Source organism: Scyliorhinus canicula, chromosome 10, assembly GCF_902713615.1.
Source record: "Scyliorhinus canicula chromosome 10, sScyCan1.1, whole genome shotgun sequence".
NCBI classification, from domain to species: domain Eukaryota; kingdom Metazoa; phylum Chordata; class Chondrichthyes; order Carcharhiniformes; family Scyliorhinidae; genus Scyliorhinus; species Scyliorhinus canicula.
Genome location: NC_052155.1, coordinates 99,236,008 through 99,259,453, shown reverse-complemented (window position 1 = coordinate 99,259,453; position 23,446 = coordinate 99,236,008). Strand labels below are relative to the sequence as shown.

The 23,446-nt window shown below is 42.8% G+C and overlaps 1 protein-coding gene across 2 annotated transcripts in view; it reads left to right on the top strand.

The window, feature by feature from the left end:
* Positions 1-23,446, top strand: part of nsmaf (neutral sphingomyelinase (N-SMase) activation associated factor) — a 95,122-nt gene that overhangs the window by 45,059 nt on the left and 26,617 nt on the right. For both annotated transcript variants that reach the window (XR_005462074.1, XM_038809419.1), the window contains exons 19-21: positions 3,129-3,260; positions 20,482-20,524; positions 21,101-21,267. Coding sequence is in view for 1 of the 2 variants with exons in the window: in XM_038809419.1 (XP_038665347.1) it covers positions 3,129-3,260; positions 20,482-20,524; positions 21,101-21,267 (342 nt within the window). In the remaining variant the exon portion in view is untranslated. The remainder of the gene's footprint in view (positions 1-3,128; positions 3,261-20,481; positions 20,525-21,100; positions 21,268-23,446) is intronic.

Here is a 23,446-nt window from a genome sequence, read left to right as displayed (position 1 = left end):
GCAGAAAAATACTTTTCACTGTACCTCGGTACACGTGACAATAAACAAAACCTATCCGTTAGCCCTGTTGTCGTATGGCACCAAGGTCCCAGGTTCGATCCCGGCTATAGGTCACTGTCCGTATGAAGTTTGCACATTCTCCCTGTGCATGCGTGGGTTGCGCCCCCACAACCCAAAGATGTGTAAGGTTGGTGGATTGGCCACGCTAAATTGCCCCTTAATTGGAAAACAAATTTGAATTGGGTACATTAAATTTATTTAAAAAAAAGAAAACCTATCCAATCCATCTGAAATGTAGCAATAATGGCGTTTATTTAATTACTAAAATAGGGATTACTAGTGTAGGAGCGGTTTCAGGACCTGTGTATTGAGTTCTTCCACGTGGTGTTATTCCCTGTGGCTCAGCTTAGGACAGAGAGAAATAAAAACACCACAACCTGGACAAGATGACTATTTAATCAAGCTTGTTACGTGTACACGGAGAAAAGACTGGCTATCAGCCAAGATCTGTTCTACCGAACAAAGAGCCGAGCACAGTAATTATACAACGTTCAAAAATCAATAGCCCACCCCAGTTGAACGCGATCCAATCCCTGAAGCTGCTTCTTTTAAACTTATCCAATAGAATTACAAGCAGTGTTTAAACTTCACCCAATAGAGTTGCAAGCAGCGCATGATTGGATCATCATCCTGACAGCTGCGTACAATCCCCGCAGCTTGCTGACTGTGAGAAATAGAACAACAGAAAGACAAGATGTCAGAAGTAATGTCCTTATGCTCAAGTGAGCTATCCTAAATCCCATTTGAGTACTTATTACTGCTCTGTCCTAAAATACATGTTTAATGGTCAATAATGATTACTCAGTCCTATAATTCATCTCAATCCTTAATAAAACAACTTATGTAAAACTACTCATGCTAACGATTCAGTTTTAAGAGATATCATCACTGAACCCCCCCCCCTCTTCAACCTGTTAGAATGATTCTCTTGACATTTTTAATGTATAAATTTGTGTCACTCCACCCCACTGCCTACCAGCATATAAACTTGGGGAGGGGAGCAAGATTTACTAACTTGCTCAAATTGTTTTAAATATTTTATGTACTTGACTTCAGTACTTGTAATCGGGTAATTATTTTGTATTTGCTTCCGATTCCTCCACTATTCTCTATTCAAATATATAAATTTTAATACATTTACAGGATGTGGGTTTTGCTGGCTAGGCCAGCATTAGGCTCATCCCTAGTTGCCCTTCAGAAGGTAGTGGTGAGTCACCTTCTTGAACTGCTGCTACACCAACAGTGCTCTTAGAGAGGGTGTTGCAGGATTTTGACCCAGTGACAGTGAAGGAATGACAGTATAGTTCCAAGTCAGGATGAGGTGTGGCTTGGGGGAGGGCATTGTAGATGGTAGTGTTCTCGTGCATCTGCTGCTCGTGTCCTTCTAGGTGAGAAAGTTGGGAGTTTGGAAGGTGCTGCCGAAGGGGCATTGGTGAATTGCTGTAGTGCATCTGGCAGATGACACACACTGGTGCTCTTCTGTACTAGTGGAGGGAGTGAATGTGTAAGATGGTGGATGGGATGCCAATGTATATCATATATAGTCAAGCTTGGGCATAAGGCTATTACGTTTGGGCCTGAAAAGTTCCCAGCCTACCTCAAGTGGAAGGGTAAGGTAACTCAAAAATTTGAACAATACATGAAGCTAGCTTTTCATGCTGGTACTATGCAGTAGCAACATGAGGGTATTCTGCGCTAACAGGATGCTGCTGTTCTGCCTATCACACAGATGTGTAATGTGGTATATGAATTTCAGTATTGGTGCGATGCCAGATACGTAGGCAGTACATCCTAGCGACTGATGGGTCAAATCAAACCGCACGTTCCTTCAGCTATTTGCAGTAGGCAATGTACAGCAGCAACCTATGCTTGCAAAACTCAGAATATAATGTGTATTATTAATAGATGTAATTCTGCGATTGGGCAACGGTTGCTGAATAATCCCAAATGTGCTAAAAATTACACTAGCAGCGAATTTAAGATTCAGGTCTGCAATGTGGCTCACTTGCACTTGCTAGAAGCTAAGCATAGTCATACGCAGTGATCTATTCTCTGCAGACAGAAGAAACATATCATGTCTGCGCCTTTTTTGAATTAAACAAAACATGGGGGACAACAGTTCCCTGGTGAATACTCCGTGGCAACATCTCGACCAAGTTGACTTGCCAACCAATCCACACCCCCTTGTCATGCGGTAAACATTGTTGCTGCCTTTGAAAGACTGATACTGAGCTTGTGTAATACTTTCAAATTCTGGGTATTGCGATTTTGTAAATTTTAATGTTCATTTATCATTCTTTCATTAAATGTGCAATGTAAATAGAGTTTAATTTCAGAACTTAATTTTCAATTAAAATTATCTGAAGTAAACCAGTGTAATTATTTCTAATTATTTTTATTTTCTTTTTTTCCTCCTAAATTTAGAGTACCCAATTATGTTTTTTCCAATTAAGGGGTAATTTAGCATGGCCAATCCACCTAACCTGCACATCTTTGGGTTGTAGGGGTGAAACCAACGCAGACAGGCGGAAAATGTGCAAACTCCACACGGGCAGGACTGATTTTTATGGGTGGCACGATTGTGCAGTAGTTAGCACGGCTGCCTCACAGCGCTGAGGACCCGGGTTCGATCCCGCCCTCGGGTCACTGTGGAGTTTTCACATTCTCCCCGTGTCTGCGTGGGTTTCACCCCCACAACCCAAAAAGATATGCAGGGTAGGTCAATTAGCCATGTTAAATTGCCCCTTAATTGGAAAAATGTAATTGGATACTCTTTAAAATTAAAAAAAAAATTTTTTTTACACTTAGTATTGATTTTTGTGTTGGAATTTTCAGTCACAGCATTAGTCATTATTCACATTGAATAAGAAGACACTATTGAAATGTGACAAAGGCACTTCAGAGTATGGTGATTTTATAAGTTACCAAAAAGTAACAAATTTGAACTGTTCATCAAATTTGAAAACTAGCACAATATTTTGAAGGAACGCGAGATGTGTTGTTTTGTTTTTTTTGCACTACTATGTAAATGTGGCTAAGCAAGAGTTAAAATTAATTGTGCCCTTTAGACCCTGATGATTTCCTCCAGAAGAACAGAGATGCTTTAGAGAGCCAGTATGTTTCTGAAAATCTGCATGAATGGATCGATCTAATATTTGGTTACAAGCAAAAAGGGAGCGAAGCTATTGCAGCTTACAATGGTATGATTTTCCGCATTGTCAGAGAAAAACTAGGTTTTTTAAAAAAACTCTGTTAAATATTGAGTCATTATCATAAGGTATTTTGGTTAAGTAAATGCATATTTAAGTATAGATGCTTGTTTCCTTGAGCCACTGAATAATTTGAGTGAATTTAGAAATATAAGATGTGTTATTACTAATTTAAAAGCTTAAAAAGTTCAGTAGAATTGGAACTTGTAGAGACTGTAGAAAGGTACAATCTTCTAATCTATTGCCCACAATCTTTGATTCGAACATCAAATCCAGTCTGCTATTATTGTCTTGCCAGCATCAAATACAGTGAAGTATAGTTGTCTACCCAACCTGTTCGATGCTAAGCCTCCATTTAATGTCTGTACCATGTTTTATTAAACATCGTAGGCTCAGTACACAGTATTATAGCTGATTTAAGTATTGGGAACAGGATAGAAGGGGTAATGATTGGTACATCACCTTTACACCCATCTTTTGTTTCTTTACTTATCCCATTACTATCCATGTCCCATTACTATCCATGTCCATTATGGCTTGTACCATTAATCCTCTTGCCGTTTATTATGTCCGTCTTCCACCAAATCACAGACTTTCTCTTTTGTTATTTCCTCCCTTCTCGCTTTGCCCGCCTCTACTTATTAAAATTGTTAAGCTTGCAGTTTTACTTGTAAACCCTTAATATTTTCTGGTTTTGATGAAAGGGGATCCTCCTGAAACATTGGTTTTGTTTCTTTCTCCATTGATGCTGCCTCACCAATTTTGCAGCATTTTCTGTTTGTATTTCGAAGAGGAAGGACAGTGTGTAGCATCTGGGAGGGGAATATCAGCTGAAATGTCATTGACATAAGTGAATTCCAGCCTGAGTCCCGACTATAGATACAACACAACTCCATTAACAAATTATATTATTTTCAATTAAAGAATGATTTATCAATATGTAAGTTGTTGATTTATTAAAGATGAATAGTTTGCCTTTTACCAATCCATACCGTATTTTGATCACAATATTTTGGGGAGGCAGTGGCGTAGTGATATTGTTGCTGTAATCCAAAGACCCAGGGTAATGCTTTGGAGACCCGAGTTCAAATCCCTCCACAGTAGATAGTGGAATTTAAATTCAACATCTGGAATTAAAAGTCTAATCATCGGGCGGCATGGTGGCGCAGTGGTTAGCACTGCTGCCTCACAGCGTTGAGGACTCTGGTTCGCTCCTGGCCCCGGGTCACTGTCCGTGTGGAGTTTGCACATTCTCCCTGTATCTTTGTGGGTCTCACCCCCCACAACCCAAAAAGATGTGCAGGGTAGGTGAATTGGCCATGCTAAGTTGTCACTTACTTGGGGGGAAAAAAATAATTGGGTACTCTGCATTTATTTTTTAAAAAGGAGAGAAAAAAAGTCTAAACATAATTACAAAACCATTGTGGATTGTTGTAAAAGGGAAATATGTCCTTATCTGGTCTAACCTGCATGTCACTCCAGATCCACAGCAATGCGGCTAATTCTTAAATGCTCTCTGATTTGGCCTGACAAGCCATTCAATTGTATTCAGACATTACAAAGGAAACAAAATGGAATGAAACCAGATTGACCACCCGGCATCAACCTAGGTACCTGAAACAATAAATTTTGGCCTTTCGCAAAGTGCTACTCATTAACATCTAAACCATCCAAAATTATGCCAGATTATTCAAGTAACAGCCTGACGTAGTCATACTCCTGAAATCATGCCTTATAAATTATGTAGTAGAATGTGCATTCATGATGACTAAAAACACGTGACCCATGAAAGGACCTGAAAAATCCACATGAGGTCTCGACCAAGGGTGATCAGCCACTCCCAAGGATGTTATGGTCCTGTTGGTTTTGGTTAGATTGACAGGATTTCATTTTATTCTCAATATTCTGGTCCACCAAACATACGACCTGGCTCAACTTTTCATTCGAGAGGCAACAGGATGAGCCTCATGAATTTCATCCATTGCTTTTGAACAACCATGGGGTGGAACAACAACTCTCCAACAATCATCCTGCATACTTAACTTGTCTTTGCACTTTACAAGGCTTCAAAGCACCTTGGAATCAGAAATATTTTAACTTATTAGTCAAGCTTCCAGCCACTGCTTAATTTGTTCAGCATTCACTGGGCAAATCTCTCTAGTAAGAAAACCTTCTCAATACTTGGATTGGCAAATCCGGTAAAGGGAGACGACTTAGTCCGTTGTTAACATTATCCTTCCCTGTCCTGTACACTATGCTGTACTCACACACTGACAATGTAAGCGCCCAGTGCTGTATTCTTGCTGAGACCATGGGAGGAGTACATTTTGACTCACTGAAAAGGCTCATCAATGGCTTGCGGTCGGTACATATGGTGAACAAAAGACCATACAGGTACTGATGGAAGCTTCTTACTGCAAAAATGATAGCTAGGCTTTCTTTGTCCAACTATGAATACCCCTTTTCAGCATTTTTCAGTGTTCTATTTGCAAAACCCCATGTTGGGCGAGGTATCGCACGACAGAATATGTTCCCTGTCAGTGTCAAAATGGACTAGCTTTTTCAATTGCAGCAGCTCTTTCACATCTTTGAAATCCGCCTTTGGTGTACATTTGGTTTCTTCTATTTGGTTTCTTAGCGCAATAGTAAGTGCAGTGGAGCCAACACTGTAACAGGTCTGGTAAAAACTTTACACAACCATTTATCAAATATACAAATGACCTAGGGTGGGATTCTCCAATCCCGCTGCAATGAATGGGAGTTTTGGCTGAGCACCAAATTCTCCATTCCTGCTAGCATGGGAAGCAGGAAACACTGGGATCTGAGAATCCCGGTCCTGAGCTCGGCCACGTTCATGGGTTCTGTAGCTTCCTTAATTACTTGAACTTTATCTTCCACAGGAGACTAGCCTTGTGCTGTGATTCTATGGCCTAGATACTCCACGCTCGGTAGCTGAAAAATACACGTGCTCCACTCCAGACCCTGTCCTCCTCCGAAAACCTTCTTAAAATTCAATCCAGGTTGCTGAGGTGCTCCTCCTCAGTCTTGCCTGAAATTAAAATGTCATCTAAGTAGACTGCAACATGAGGAATAGCTTGTAACAGGTTGTCCATTGTCCTTTGGAAGATCGTTGGACTGGAGCACATGCCACGAATCAAATGATTATATTTGAATAACCCTTTATGCGTGTTGATGGTCCCGTACTGCTTCAACCCTTCCTCTAGCAAGAGTTGTTGATAAGCCTGGCTCATGTACAGTTTTGAAAACATCTTGTCTCCTGCTTTGTTTGAAAACAGACCTTCAACCCTTGGCAATGGGTAGGCGTCTAGCTTGGAAACGTGATGAATAATAAGTTTGTGATCCTCACATATACGCACAGTACCATCACTTACAAGAACAGGAACAAGTGGAACAGCCCAATGTGAAAACTGAATGGGTTCAATGTTTCCTAGTCTTTGCAGCCACTCCAACTCCTCCACTTTGGCTTTCATGGTTTGAAAAAGCGAGGGGTAGCCTGAAGATTTACAAACAATTTAACTGTAGTTCCCCCGCAATGTATATTGAAAACTAAACATCTAATTTTATTTGAGGTTAACTCTTGTTCCCAAACCATATTCATGGACCCTGAACTCACCGAGACACCCCTTTTCTGAAGCAACATCCAATTTTACTAACTGAATATTAGGTCAAATCCAGCAAATAGTTACCACACAATACTGTTAAGATGACCAGGTCTGGGAAAACGTCTTTTCCTGGTGAAGCAAAGACATTAAATCTGCGCCTTTCAGAGGAGAATATCTGCAATCTGCCATGGCTCTATACCCGTGGCTTGGATCACAGATGGAACTGGCCTGTCTGACTATTGGATGGAGAACTAGTGTTTCCCCAACGAGGGTGCGAGCAGTTATAATGTTCAGCCTCTTTTGATATTCTACCCTTTGGATGTGGCTGTCTTTATCTCTCAAATTTCTTACCTTCAGAAGTTATCATTCATATAGTCCCATTGATCTCGGGTAAAAAAGGTTTCTGATGTGGCCATTCGCACCTCAAGCCTTTGGATGCCTGCTGATCTCGTTACTGGGCAAATCGCATCTCATTATTGCTCTAGACGCCTGTTAGTCTTGTACTTGTCTGTTACTTCTCAAGTTCACTGTTAACCATGATAATTTCCCTAATTCCTAACAACATAAAAAACAGGACAAATCCAACCTGACCATTCACAGCCCCATCAGTCTACTCTCTTATCATCAGTAAAGTAATGGAAAGGGTCATCAACAGTACTATCAAGTGGCACATACGCAACAATAACCTGCTCACGGATGCTCAGTTTGGGTTTCGCCAGGGTCACTCAGCACCTGACCTCAATTACAGCCTTGGTTCAAACATGGGCAAAAAAAGCTGAACACCAGAGGTGAGGTGAGAGTGACTGCCTTTGACACCAATGCAGCATTCGACCGAGTATGGCACCAAGGAGCCTCGGCAAATCCTGGAGTCGTTGGCACAAAGGAAGATACTCGTGGTAATTGGAGGTCAGACATCTCAGCTCCAGGAGGTCACTGCAGGAGTTCCTCAGAGTAGTGACCTAGTCCCAACCATCATCAATGACCTTCCTCCTATCATAAAGTCAGAAGTGGGGATGTTTGCAGATAACTATACAACATTCAGCATCATTTGTAATTCCTCATGTCCATGTCCAAATGCAACAAGACCTGGACAATATCCAGGCATGGGCTGACAAGTGGCAAGTAACATTCGAGCCATACAAGTGCCAGCCAATGACCATCTCCAATAAAAGAGGATCTAACCATCACCCTTCGACATTCAATGTTATTACCATCGCTGAATTCCCCACTATCAACATCCTGGGGGTACCATTGACCAGAAACTGAACTGAACTAGCTGTACAAATACTGTAGCTATCGCAGATTAAAGGCTAGGAATCCAGCGGCGATTAACTCAGCTCTGAGTCGAGCTCAGTCCTCCCGGAGTTGCGGAGGTGATGGCTGTGATCGTGCGGGATGTCGGTAAGCGGCAAAGATGGCAAGAGGCTGGGGAAAGGAGGAGCCAAGCGCCACTGAAAGTTGCTCCGCGATAACATCCAGGGGATCACCAAGCCGGCTATCCGCAAGCTGGCCCGGCGAGGCGGGGTCAAGCGCATCTCTGGCCTCATCTACGAGGAGACCCGCGGCGTCCTGAAAGTCTTCCTGGAGAACGTGATCCGGGGTGTGGTCACCTACACCGAGCACGCCAAGAGGAAGACGGTGATCGCCATGGATGTGGTTTACACTTTGAAACGGCAGGGCCACACACTCTACTGCTTCGGGGGTTAGACAGCCCTTCCGTGGTCGGCGTCCAAGTCGGACTTTCTCACACACATGGCTTGGCTTTAGCGGCACGCGGGGGTGGGCAGGCATTGTGCATAATGTGTGTAATTCTGATAGGAAGAAAGCATTTTAAGTCTCTACTATTGAGTTTGCACGATCATGGGACTTTTAATTTCCTGTCTGCTTAGAGGATTTGTTGTGAGGCGCTTTCTTAAGTAGCTGCTGACTGCGAATCGGGACCAGGCTTTTTTTCATGAAATGTCATTTTTGCTATTTTTGGGACTGTGTTGTTTGCCCTCTTAACGTTTTGGAGTTCATTTTTTGAAAAAAAAACTCAGCTCTGAGTCCCCAAAACCTGTACACCATCAACAAGGCACAAATCAAAAGTGTAATGGAATATTGTCCACTTGTCTGCATCAGTGCAGCTCCAACAACACTCGAGAAACTTCACACCATCCAGGACAAAGCAGCCCGCTTGATTGCTACATCCTCCATAAACATTCACTCCCATCGCAAACAGTTTGAGCCATGTGTACCATCTACAAGATGCACTGTAGGAACTCACCAAGGTTCCTCAGGCAGCACCTTCCAAACGCACAGCCACTTCCATCTCGAAGTAAAAGAGCAACAGATAATTGGGAACACCACCATCTGGAGGCTCCCCCTCCAAGCCACTCACCATCTTGACTTGGAACCATACCACCGTTCCTTCACTGACACTGGGTCAAAATTCTGGCACTTCCTCCCTAACAACATTATAGGTGTACTGCAGCAGTTCAAGAAGGCAGCTTACCATAACCTTCTAAAGGGTAATTAGGGTTGGGCAATACAGACATTGGTCTAGCCAGCGACACACATGTCTCAAAATGAATTGGGAAAATAAACATTTTGAAATAAACAAATGAAGACCTATTTTTGCATCAAGTATTCCCATACTAATTATGATGTAGATGTTACATTTTTTAGGCTCCATCAGATATTTCTGTCTTTCGCAATGCCAAAGAACACTCCCAAAAGTGCAACCTTTTTTTCTACATTTTGAAGAGTGACTTTATATCTGGTAACGTAACATTCCCCAGGATCTAAGTTAAAACATTATTAATTTAATTTGCTCTCTGAATTAAAATTAGCCCTCCATAGTTCTCCCTTTATTATGATCTCAGACAAGACCCAAACAAGGTTAGGATACTGGACAGAAACCCCAACATTTTATTTAATTTTATAATGCGGTGAGGAAAGAATACCTCGTCCCAGGAGTGATTTCATGTAAAATAGGGATATGGTATATTAAAACAAACTTTATTACTAACATAATATTAAAATACCTTTAACATCACACAAGAGTATTAAAGTATCTTTAAAATCACACAATAAAATAACTTACAATTACCCCTTAAACAATGCTAATCAACAAATCCTTAACTGCTATCTTTATTCCCATTTAAACAACAGAATCATCTCCGATCTCAATCCACTTTTAAATACAGTTAGCATTCAGGAATACTTGTTATAAAGAAATGTATTTTTAGACTATTTGAAGAGATAGACCTGAACCCTGTCAGATCAATCCAGAATTTCTGGCTGTATTTCTTCAGAAACTTCCCATCTTGCCTTCCAACCGGAAAATAAAACTTTCTGAAAACCCTTAACACCACTGTCTCTAATTAACTACTCTGCAGGGGACCCTATTAATATAAACCAAAATCCATAAGCCCAAACTTTTACAATGCTTCAATTGCACCTCTGGCTCCCAAAACGCCTAGCTATCTTGCAGACCAGGATTTTTAAAAAGCACTACTGCAGCAGTCATACACACATTAACCCAGGTTTTAACTCTTGCTGCACCAAATATATATATACACAATATATCTGAAATTTCTACATTCATCACAAGTGGAGGAATAAATATGCTAACAGACCATGCGAGCATTGCTAAAACGATGGTCAGGTTAGAAAACTAATCGAGAGGGCAGCACGGTGACGCAGTGGGTTAGCCCTGCTGCCTCACAGTGCCAAGGTCCCAGGTTCGATCCCGGCTCTGGGTCACTGTCCGTGTGGAGTTTGCACATTCTCGCCGTGTTTGCATGGGTTTTGCCCCCCACAACCCAAAGATGTGCAGTATAGGTGAATTGGCCATGCTGAATTTCCCCTTAATTGGAAAAATGAATTGGGTATTCTAAATTTATATTAAAAAAAGAAAATTAATCGAGCTGATTTTACTTCACAGTACCCTTAATGCTTCCTCGCATCTCCGTTGCAATCTCCTAGCTAATTCTGATCTTCTGTTCTGCTCCAACTGCTACACCCCTTCTTATATGATATATAATCCATTACATTTTTCCCTCTATAACTCTGAAGAAGAGTCATACAGACTTGAAACATTAACTCTTGTTTCTCACTTCACAGATACTGCCACATCTGCTGAGTTTTCCAAAGTTTTCTGTTTTTATTTAAGAATTCTAGAATCCACAGTATTTTTCTTTTATTCACTTGTTTACAGCTCTGTGAGAGCAAAAATAACTGAAGACACCATGCATTGCTAACCCTCTCGGGATTGCTGAGTTCGAGTATCACTAATGTAAACTTATTGTTCTAATCATTGCATAGCCTTCAGCCTGTGTAGATTGGCCCAGAAATATATCGTATACACGTATACGCATTTTAAAGACTTCTGTTAGGTCACTCCTCAGCTTACCGTTCATTCTTTCCTGGTGGGAATTAACCCACAGTTCTGCTGACATCCTTGCAGATCTTTTTGCACATTCTCCAGTGCCTCGATATTATATTTGAATGATCAGCCCTTCAATGCTGGGCATATTAGTTTGGGAGAGGAACCTGTTGTTAGACCATCTTTGTTGCCACTGGATTTGGAGGATGTTGTAAAGGCACCACAGCTGGTACCTTTCCAGTGCTTTGGGGAACCTTCACTGGGATCGGTGCTGCCCACTAAACCCTGATCATAACCACAGGTTTGTGATCTTGGTCCTCCAACTATTTTATTCAGTTATAAGGCTGAGCTGACACAGTATAGGCGATGATGAACTTTGTCCGTTATATCTGCCTTCATCAAGAGGAGGATTCCTAGATGTGGAAAATTATCCACATTTTCCAGGAACTCGCCTTTGGTCTTAATCAGTGGAAGGTGGTGTATTGTTGTAGGACCTTAGTTTTCCAAGTGTTTAATGAAAGACCCATTTCCTCATTTATTTCTGAGAAGGAGATGACACCTCTATAGCCCATTTTCTGAGTTAAGTTCACATGCAGGCATCATTTGGAACTCAATGACTGAAGTTGGAGTGATTTTTGTTTCTATAATAAGCCTCAACTGGGATCATAGGTGGATGACCTGTTTGTAGCATTTTTTATTTTTGTTTCAGATTTCCATTGTCTGCAATTTGTTTGCTTTTCGTTCCAAAGTTCGAGCACTCCTTCTGAGCTAAATAAATCTTGTGTGCTGTGACGTTCAACTTCAAATACTAGAAATCACAAACTATCTTCTATAAAAAGCTTAACCAAAGCAATTGTTTCTTGATCACATGCTAAATGCAAATCTATTTGCATATCTTACCAAGTCCTTTAATTTAAATTGATTGTGACTGGGACAAAACAGTCTCTTTTTCTATTTGTTTGCAATACAATTTTATTTGAATATGATTAATGCCTTGCCTACCAAGTAAATGTGAAAGGTCATGCATACGATCAGTATCTGCAGGTATATTCCAGCTTAATTGCCTGCTGCAGCAAGCAAAATTTAAAACAGTCAGCCATCTCTTAAAAATAACAATTAAAAGGGCGGCAGGGTGACACAGTGGTTAGTCATGGTGCCGAGACCTGCACTGGGTCACTGTCCGTGTGGAGTTTGCACATTCTCCCCAAGTCTGTATGGACCTCACCCCCACAACCCAAAGATGCGCAGGGTAGATGGATTGGACAGGCTAAATTGCCCCTTAATTGGAAATTTAAAAAAAATTGCTATTAATGATATCATAGACATTTATGAATTAGAATATGATGACTCTCCCCATCTGTCGCAACCAAATTGAGTATTCTTGGGATCGCGTCCACTTCCGAAGCATTAAAACTCAAATCTGTAGCAAAATGAACAAAGAAATGTACCCGTAGGATGTTTACAAAAGAAAAATACTGCAGAGATGCTGCCAGACATGCTGAGTATTTACAGAATTTTCTGCTTTCATTCCCCAGAATTAATAATGAAGTAAGTCACAGTGCAATAGTTTGGGCTCCGCCTGGTTCACTCAGTTCCTGACCTTATTAGAGCCTTTGTTCAAACATGGACAAAAGAGCTGAACGCCAGAGGAGAGGTGACTGCACTTGACATCAAAGCAGCATTTGACTGACTATGACATCAAGGGGCCCAAGCGAAACTGGAGTCAATGGGAATCGGGGGGGAAAATTATCCACTGGCTGGAGTCACATAGGCACAAAGGAAGATGGTTGTGGTCGTTGGAGGCCAGTCATCTCAGTCCCAGGACATCACTGCAGAAGTTCCTCGGGGTAGTGTCCTGAGCCCAATTATCTTCAGCTGCTTTATCAATGATTAATCCCATTGGAGATACTTGCTGATGATTGCACCATGTTCAGCATCATTTGTACCCAATTATATTTTTCCAATTCAGGCACAATTTAGCGTGGCCAATCCACCTAACCTGCATTTCTTTGGGTTGTGGGGGCTAAACCCCCACAAGAACGGGAAGAATGTGCAAACTCCACACGGACACTGACCCAGAGCCGAGATCGCACCTGGAACCTCGATTCCGTGAGACAGCATTGCTAACCGCTGCACCACCGTGCTGCCCTTTTCAATGTCTATTTTGTCTGATTAAAGACAACCAGAACAGTTAGATTGTCAGTTGTCTGTGGGTCAGTTTTAGTGTTGTCAGCATTCATCAATATTGGTGAACTTGTTTCTAATCGTGTACTTTGAAGTAAACTTGCATCAAATAATTGAACTGCACTTAAGCCAATTATAAATCAAGATTTTAATATCACTATCTTCAGGTTTATGGCCGTTTTAGTTACAAGAACCACAAATGGTTCGCTCACATGATGTTTGTTCTTTGTTCTCCTCACCTCAGTCGTCTTCCTTCATTTCTTTGTTTCCTTGAGGCAGTGTTCCACAATGAATGCAGGTTCACAATTGTTGGCAGCTCTCCAGTATCTCTCATGAGTAAATATCCTTCATGTGTGACCTTGGACAGTGAACTTTTATAGATGGAAGGATATCACAGGCATATATGATCTTGCCCTCGCCAATTTTAACGTAAATTCAATGTACTAGAGGCTACTGGATAGTGAACAAGCACAGGAAAACTAGATTGTTTATTTTCCCTTTCTTGCCTGGGGCAATCTTGCCTGAGACACAATATTTTAGTGTCTCAAACACTGCCTTGAATGAGAATAGACTGGGTCAGCAAACATGACGTGGTCCCGAGGTTTCGCCGGTATGCGTCCCAAAGGTCAGCAAAAGTAGGTCGGGGGGGGGGGGAAGAGTTTGAACAACACTGATCTACAAGATGCACAGTAGGAACTCATAAAGGCTCTTTCGGCAGCATGATCCAAACCCACAACAGCTACCATCTAGAAGGGCAAGGGCAGCAGATGCATAGGAACACCACCACCTGGAAGTTCCCCTCCAAATTACTCAACATCCTGACTTGGAAATATGTCGCCGTTCCTTCACTGTCATTGAGTCAAAATCTTGGAACTCCCCCCATAATAGCACGGTGGGTATACCTACACCATGTAGACTGCAGTGGTTAAAGAAGGTAGCTCACCACCACTTCTCGAGGGCAATTAGGGATGGGCAACAAATGCTGGCCTTACCGGCAAAGCTCACATCCCGTAGAAAATGAAAAATATATACATACTACCCTTAAATTAAACTGATCTAGTGGGTGGATGCAGTTTTTCTACATTGTGATGAGTACTGCTGGGCATTCCTGTTTCTGGTTGCCACCCATGGGCATGAGCCCTATACAAAGAACAAAGAAAAGTATAGCACAGGAACAGGCCCTTCGGCCCTCCAAGCCTGTGCCAACCATGCTGCCCGTCTAAACTAAAATCATCTACACTTCCTGGGTCCGTATCCCTCTATTCCCATCCTATTCATGTATTTGTCAAGATGCCCCTTAAATGTCACTATCGTCCCTGCTTCCACCACCTCCTCCGGCAACGAGTTCCAGGCACCCGCTATCCTCTTTGTAAAACAACTTGCCTTGTACATCTCTAAACCTTGCCCCTTGCACCTTAAACCTATGCGCCCTAGTAATTGACCCCTCTACCCTGGGGAAATCCCTCTGTCTATCCACTCTGTCTATGCCCCTCATAATTTTGTAGACCTCTATCAGATCGCCCCTCAACCTCCGTCGTTCCAGTGAGAACAAACCGAGTTTATTTAACCGCTCCTCATAGCTAATACCCTCCATACCAGGCAACATCCTGGTAAATCTCTTCTGCACCCTCTCTAAAGCCTCCACTGGTAGTGTGGCGACCAGAATTGAACTGTACACTCCAAGTGTGGCCTAACTAAGGTTCTATACAACTGCAACATGACTTGCCAATTCTTATACTCAATGCCCCGGCCAATGAAGGCAAGCATGCCGTATGCCTTCTTGACTACCTTCTCCACCTGTGTTGCCCCTTTCAGTGACCTGTGGACCTGTGCACCTAGATCTCTCTGACTTTCAATACACTTGAGGGTTCTACTATTCACTGTATATTCCCTACCTGCATTAGACCTTCCAAAATGCATTATCTCACATTTGTCTGGATTAAACTCCATCTGCCATCTCTCCGCCCAGGTCTCCAAATGATCTAAATCCTGCTGTATACTCTGACAGTCCTCACCATTATCTGCAATTCCACCTACCTTTGTGTCGTCTGCAAACTTACTAATCAGACCAGTTACATTTTCCTCCAAATTATTTATGTATACTACGAATAGCAAAGGTCCCAGCACTGATCCCTGCGGAACACCACTAGTCACCCTCCAATTAGAAACGCACCCATCAATTGCTATTCTCTGCCTTCTATGACCTAGCCAGTCCTGTATCCACCTTGCCAGCTCACCCCTGAACCCGTGTGACTTCACCTTTTGTACCAGTCTACCATGAGGGACCTTGTCAAAAGCCTTACTGAAGTCCATATAAACAACATCCACTGCCCTACCTGCATCAATCATCTTTGTGACCTCTTCGAAAAACTCTCACGTTAATGAGACACGACCTCCCCTTCACAAAACCATGCTGCCTCTCACTAATACGTCCATTTGCTTCCAAATGGGAGTAGATCAGTAGATCCTCTCTTAGAAGAATTCTCTCCAGTAATTTCCCTACCACTGACGTAAGGCTCACCGGCCTGTAGTTCCCTGGATTATCCTTGCTACCCTTCTTAAACAAAGAGACAACATTGGCTATTCTCCAGTCCTCCGTAATTTCTTGTGCTAATCTGTTCATGCTTGTGCATCCAGAGGGGTTTATTATATGAGCTTAAATAAACGGAGAATGCTCAAAAAGATTCAAGGTAAACTTCAATGAAGATCAAAATTTTATCTATTTTAAAGTTAGTGTCACTTTAAAAAGATGGATTCAAAGAGGTTGCTATTTGCTCGCATCTGACACGAAATTCAGTGAAGGCTTGTGTTACAGTGATGTCAGATATCATGTCATCAGCCATTGTTCATTTCTGCATGCACCAAGAATAAATAGCTACATTAATAAATAATAATCTAGCAACCAGATGATAGCCAATTGAAATGTGTTCTGCTCAATTCATTCTTGTTCTTCTCCTCGTCCCCCCCATCAGGTTTGACTTTGGTCGTTGTTATGGTGAATTTGAGAAAAAAACATTTTCTCTGACTTATTTTGACCATGAAAATTATGAAAGTACACTCCCTGAAAATAAGTGATTCTGATTGTTGTAATACCTGCTTAATTTGGGTTGCTGACACTTGAGGGATTTGTTCTTAAGCATTTCATCTTGTGACTTACCATGCCCATCCACCCCTATGATTTTTCTCTTGCCTTGCTCACGTTAACTGCTGGGAGTCTGCAGGACACTCCTGGAAGGTTGGCCACTCTGCACAGATTTGAACTCGCTCAAAATCCATTCACTTACACACAGTTTTTAAAAAAATATTTTTATTCTCCTTTTCACAATTTTTCTCCCAAATTTACACCCACCAACAACAAACAATAACCAACAACAAATATCTCAAAGCCCATAACAATAACAACGATCCCATTCTCCCACCATGCCCAGACATCAGCCTGCATGGTAACATAAACAAATGACAAAAAAGGAATCGGGGATTACCCATAGCCATCTTTAACATACATAGCCCCCATCCCCCCCCAACTAATGTTCGATGTTATCCAGTTCTTAAAAGTGCATAATAAATGGTGCCCATGACTTGTAGAACCCCTCCGAGCTTTCCCTCAGTTCGAACTTAACCATCTCAAGGGTCAAGTATTCCAACAGGTGTCCTCTCGCCACACCAGGGCACAGGGTGGAGAGGCCGCTCTCCGTCCCAACAGGATCTACCTTCGGGCAATTAACGAGGCGAAGGCTATGATATCTGCCACCGCACCCGTTTCCAACCCTGGCTGGTCCGACACCCCGAATATGGCCTCCCGGGGACCCGGGTCCAGTTTCACATGCACCACCTTGGAAATTACCCTAAACACCTCCTTGCAGTACTCCCCAAGCTTTGGACAGGACCAAAACTTATGAACGTGATTAGCAGCCCCCCCCCCCCCACCCCACAACGCTCATACACATCTTCTACCCCTTCAAAGAATCGGCTCATCCTTGCCCTCGTGAGGTGTGCCCTGTACACCACCTTCAGCTGTATCAGCCACAAGGCCTCGCACACGAGGTGGAGCCATTCACTCTCCGGAGCACCTCACACCAGACCCCCTCCTCTATAACCTCTCCCTCCAGTGGTGCCTTATCTTTTCCAACATAGCTCCGTATACTGCTGACACTGTCCCCTTCTCCAGTCCCCTTGCCGCCAGCATCTCCTCCTACAACGTGGAGGCCGGTTCCTCCGGGAAGCTCTGTATCTCCTTCCTGGCAAACTCCCGAACCTGCATATATCTAAACACTTCTCCTTGTTCCAGCCCATACTTCGCTTCCAGCTCCCTCAATCCTGCAAATCGACCCCGAAGAAACAAATCTTTTAGGGATCTTAATCCCCTTCTCTTCCCATTTCCGAAAGCTTCCGTCCCACCTCCCTGGCTCAAATCTGTGGTTCTCCCGAATCGGCATTTCCCTCGACCCTGCCCCCAACCCGAAGTGTTGGCGAAACTGCCTCCAGATTTTCAATGAAGCTATTACTAGTGGACTCCCTGAGTATTTCCCCGGAGCTATCGGGAGCGGGGCCGTTGCTAGTGCTTTCAGCCCCGACCCCCTACACACACTCTCCTCCATTCTGACCCACTGGGACTCAACCCCTCTGACCCTGCTCCACATTCGCCGCCCAGTAGTAGTACATCAGGTTCGGGAGACCCAAACCCCCTGCCTGCCTTCCCCTCTGTAGCAGCACCTTCCTCACTCTGGCCACCTTCCCTCCCCATATAAACGAGGTAATCCTTCCCTCAATCTCCCTGTAAAAAGACTTTGGCAGGAAAATCGGTAGGCATTGAAAAATAAACAGAAACCGCGGCAACGCATTCATTTTAACCACAGTTAAAATCAGGTCCTTTATGTTCAAAATACTAGATTAACAAAGTTTTTTAAGTGCCTCATTTATATTTGGCAAAAGTTTTGGCATTATAGAAACGTACAGCATGGAAAGAGGCCCTTAAGCCCATTGTTCTCGTGCTGGAACTCGGAGCCACCATGCTTAGTCCCACATCCCCACTTTTTCTTCAGATTCCTGTAAGTTCCTCATCTTCAAGTATTCTTCCAAATCCCATTTAAAACGACTGACAGAATCAGCTTCTGTGACCTTGGTGGAGTACCTAATGAGGGAGAAAATTTCTCCTCGTTTCCTTTTGAGATTCTTTTCCATTGATTTCCATTGATATCAGAGGGAGTAGCTTTTCTCCATTTATTTTGTCAAACCCCTCATCATTTTGAAAAATCTCATGTTTTAGGCCACCTCTTAATGTCCATAATGTCTCTTAATGTCCAGGCATGTGTGGGTTCAGTGGGGTTAGGGGGTTGCAGGGAGATAGGGTGCTCTTTCCGAGGGTCAGTGCAGACTCGATAGGTCGAGTGGCCTCCTGCGTGTAGGCATTCTATAATCTTCTCTGTTCCAAGGAGAACAGTCATACCTTTTCCAATCTCTGCTCATAACTGGAGTGTCTCATTCCTGGTTCTACTTGTTACAGTAAGAAGTCTTACAAAACCAGGTTAAAGTCCAACAGATTTGTTTCAAACACTAGCTTTTGGAGCACTGCTCCTTCCTCGGGTGAATGAAGAGGTATATTCCAGAAACATATATATAGACAAATTCAAAGATGCCAGACAATGCTTAGAATGTGAGCATTTGCAGGTAATTAAGTCTTAACATATCCAGAGATAGGGGTAACCCCAGGTTAAAGAGGTGTAAATTGTCTCGAGCCAGGACAGTTGGTAGGATTTCGCAAGCCCAGGCCAGATGGTGGGGGATGAATGTAATGCGACATGAATCCCAGGTCCCGGTTGAGGTCGCACTCATGTGTGCAGAACTTGGCTATATGTTTCTGCTCGGCGATTTGGCATCTCCACATCATGGCTACCATCGATACCACAAACTGCCGGCTCAAAGTGGAAAGGACCTCCAGGAAGGTCACGCATATAGACACCGACATTAAGTTTCTACAAAGATGCAAGAAAGTAGGCAAGATCCCGAAAAAAAGGCATCTCCACATCATGGCTACTTGTTACAGTTTACCGACCCTAAAATAACACAAATTATTCTCACTCTGTTTACTTGCTATCCATTGCCCGTTATGGGACTGGAGGGATGAAGCTTAAGTCTGTTTTCTTGAGTAGGAGCAAAAAAGAGGGAGTTGGATTGAGAGATATGGGGCGACGCCTGAGTGAAAACCGGAGTGTTTCACTCCGGCGTCGGAGGCCGCTCCTCGCCCCCTATTCTCCCACCCCCGGGGGCTAGGAGCGGCGCCATGTCATTTACACGCGCCGGTCCTTGGCGGCGCGTAAATTAGGCGGTTGCCGTCCTCCCCGCGGGTGCCCTGCAAGAAATGTCGGAGTGATCTTGCGGGGCGGCGGAGGAAAGGAGTACCTCCTTAAGAGAGGCCGGCCCGCCGATCGGTGGGCACCGATCGCGGGCCAGACCCCTTTTGAGCCCCCCACAGGCAGCCCCCCCAGCGTTCCCATGCTGTTCACGCCGGCAGCGACCAGGGGTGGTCGGCGGCGGCGGGAACACGTCGTATTGGGCAGGCCGCTCGGCTGTTACAAACGGCGCGCGGCGATTCTCCGAGTGGCCAGCCGTAAATCTCGCCACACCGTTTTTTTGGGGGGGGGTGGGAGAATCGCGTGCTGGTGCCGAGGCGGCGTGGCGGGACTCGCCTGGCGCCCCCGCGATTCTCCCACCTGTCGTGGGTGGGGGGGGAGAATTGCGCCCATGGGGTTCTGACAGTATTGAGCCTTACAATTAAGTCAGCTGTAAAAGCAGAGGGTTTTCGGGAAACTGAAGTCTGGCAGAAGTCCCCAGGGTACAGTGTCAACTACAGGGGGAGATAAAACAAGTGAAAGTAAGTTAGCTTCACGTTTTGCACTACATGTTTTTTTTATTATACACAGCAAAACTGTGCCTTGGAATGCTTAAGGCTCAAACCAGAAGAGAATCTAAGCATAAAATAGATGCTGTGCTTGACTTGCATATTCCTTAAAAGTTCCTATTTGAATTTTTGTTACAGTGTTTCATCCTTTGACTTACGAAGGAGGAGTTGATTGGGACAGGTAACGAATATTCTCAATTTTGCTTGCTTCTTTGGAACTTAATTTGCATGACACATGTTTTGGGGTTGCGAAAAATTGGGAAGATTCTGGGTGGGAGTGTTCACGGTCCTAGCCAGGATAGTGGGGGAGGAGGTGAACCAGGACCCTTTGGTGGCGATGTTTGGGGTTTCAGAGAAGCCGGAGGAAGGCCAATGTCGTGGCCTTCACCCCTCAGATTGCACGGCGGCAAGTTTTATTCGAGTGGCACTCGCATCGCCACCAGGGGTAGTGGCTTGGTTGCGTGACCTGAACGATTTCCTGCGGTTGGAAGAGATAGAGTATGAGTTAAGGGACTCAGCAGGGGGAGGGTTGAGAAAAGGTGGGGGATGTTTGTGACCATGTTTGAGGAGCTGTTCGTCGCGTGGGGTGGGTGGGGGTGTGGGTGGGGGAGGGGTGGCAGATGAAGAAGGGGAAAAAATCTATACAGACAGTATAGTTGATTGCTGGGAAGTATGTTTCCCAGGGTGTTTATTTGTTGTAACCTGTTTTGATACATGTTTGTAATAAAATACATTTTATTACAACACTTGTCCACAGCATTGAGGATCCAAATCAGAAGATAGCAATACTAATCCAGATCCTGGAATTTGGACAGACTCCAAAACAGTTGTTCACCAGCCCACATCCTCAAAGGATAATGCCAAAGTTTCAGAGCCTTTCCAGAGGATGTAGCCGAAGTACTTCCATCACAGAGTTGCCTCCAAGTAAAGTTGCATATAGATGAACTGCAATTATAGTGACTCTGTACTAATAATGAACAAATCAGTGATCCAGAGGTCTGGTGTTCTATGATGGGATCATTTCATTTTTTTAAATTCCACATTTAGTTCAATGCTTTGCCACCCATTTTCAGTCTTGTTTGATGGCAAAGCAGTAAAATAAACCAACTGGTGTTTGTATAGCTTCCCCTTAAATTTATCGATGCCATTTGCTTTAGCTACTCCCTATGATAGCATGTTCCACATTCCTAGCAGTCTTTGGGTAAATAAGTTTTTCCTAAATTCCCAATTGGATTTATTGGGAATGGAACATATTTATAGCCCCTAGTTTCGGTTGTCTTCATAAGTGGAAACATCCTCTCTGCATATACCTTATAACATATTTCAGAATCCTAAAGACATCCATTGCATTCCCCCCTCAACCTTCACTTTTCTGACGAAGCCAACTCCAATCTGTGTAATGCTTCCTACTGGACATAACCTCCCCATTCTGATATAATGCTTGGAAATCATGTTTGCATGTTCTCCAATGTTTACAAGGTCCTCCATGACCTGAGTTTTGCAGTCAGTGGCGAAGCAATGACATTCGCCTCTCACCTTGAAAAATTCTCAGACATCAAACCTAGAAGTAAAATCAACTGATTATCTTTCACTTTTTGTAAATTCAAAAGAGAAATGAAGGGTGGGACATCATTAGAAGCTGAAATATCATAAATATGTATATATATCTCCTGGTTTTCTAAAAGAAACATGGAATTTTTATAATGGAAACCATTGATATTATATACATTTAAATTTCTGTTTCCAGAGCCATAGAGATGGGTCAACATTAGTTAATGCTTAGTATGCTATTTAAAATCTAGATGCACAACGTGAATAAGATGTACTTATTTTAGAAGTTTAACAGCGATTTTGTAACATAAGAATCCTAGTTCACTGACTTCTAAAACTTCCTATCTGTGGGGACTTCATGTGTGCATCCTGTGGTTAAGCAGGCCATGACTGACAGCAGCTTCAGGATTTCCATGTTTAATTGCACAATGTGAATGCTAGAAGTTGCTGGCAGTTTCACAGCTGTAATCATGGCTGATACGTTTGCTGTCATTACAATTCCAAAATCTGATCTTGTGTATTCTTTAACATAAAGAGACCAGATCTGTGCACAGTGCTTCAAGTATGCTTTAACCAAGGTTTTATGCATATTTAACAAATTATTTTCAATTTTATTCCTCTAGAAATGAATCCCAATCCTATGCTTGTTTTTTTTAATGGTTTTATTAATCTCTATAAGCCACCACCTCTGTTTGAAATCCATCATCGACAACAATCTAAGTCATTGGACCATTCCATATAACCATTCAGATGGTTGCACATTTCTGTCCTGCACGTTATCTTCTCCAGGCATTGCAGTGCCTCATGTTAAAATGTTGATTTGGTGTTTGAGCAACTGCTGTGTAAAATAACAATTTGCGATTTTAAAACACAAGGAGCTGCATGGCGGAATTATGTCTTGGTTATTTTGCAATATAAACACAGTATTGTATAAGACAAATTATACCTTACCATTCTGCTCAGTGCAGACTTTTCATTACTGAAAACACATTGCACTTCGAACAAGTTGTGGAGAGAAAAAAGATCTACAGCACTAATTTTGGCATGTTCATTAAAAAGCTGATACAAATAGTTGAATTGTCTCCCTCTGTACTTCAAACTTATACTGTTTAGCTCACTCGGCTAAATCGCTGGCTTTTAAAGCAGACCAAGCAGGCCAGCAGCACGGTTCGATTCCCGTACCAGCCTCCCCGGACAGGCGCCGGAATGTGGCGACTAGGGGCTTTTCACAGTAACTTCATTGAAGCCTACTCATGACAATAAGCAATTTTCATTTCATTTCATAATACAGGTTATTTGATTGTTATGGAAAATAATAACCCTGAAAATGGATGTACCTTTGTGTTACTTATTAAATTAATGCCGATTTTTAAGTAGTGTTATGATATAAACCCATTTCAACTAAGAGTGGGGTTCTTAAAGTTGGAAAGGGAGACAGAGAGCGCAAATGCATTTCATCAAAGAGCTTTTAGAAGTGAATAACATCCTTTGTAATGGGTTTGGCTTTTAGGTGCTGATAAATCCTCTTATCAAGTTATGTTTTTAAAAAAAT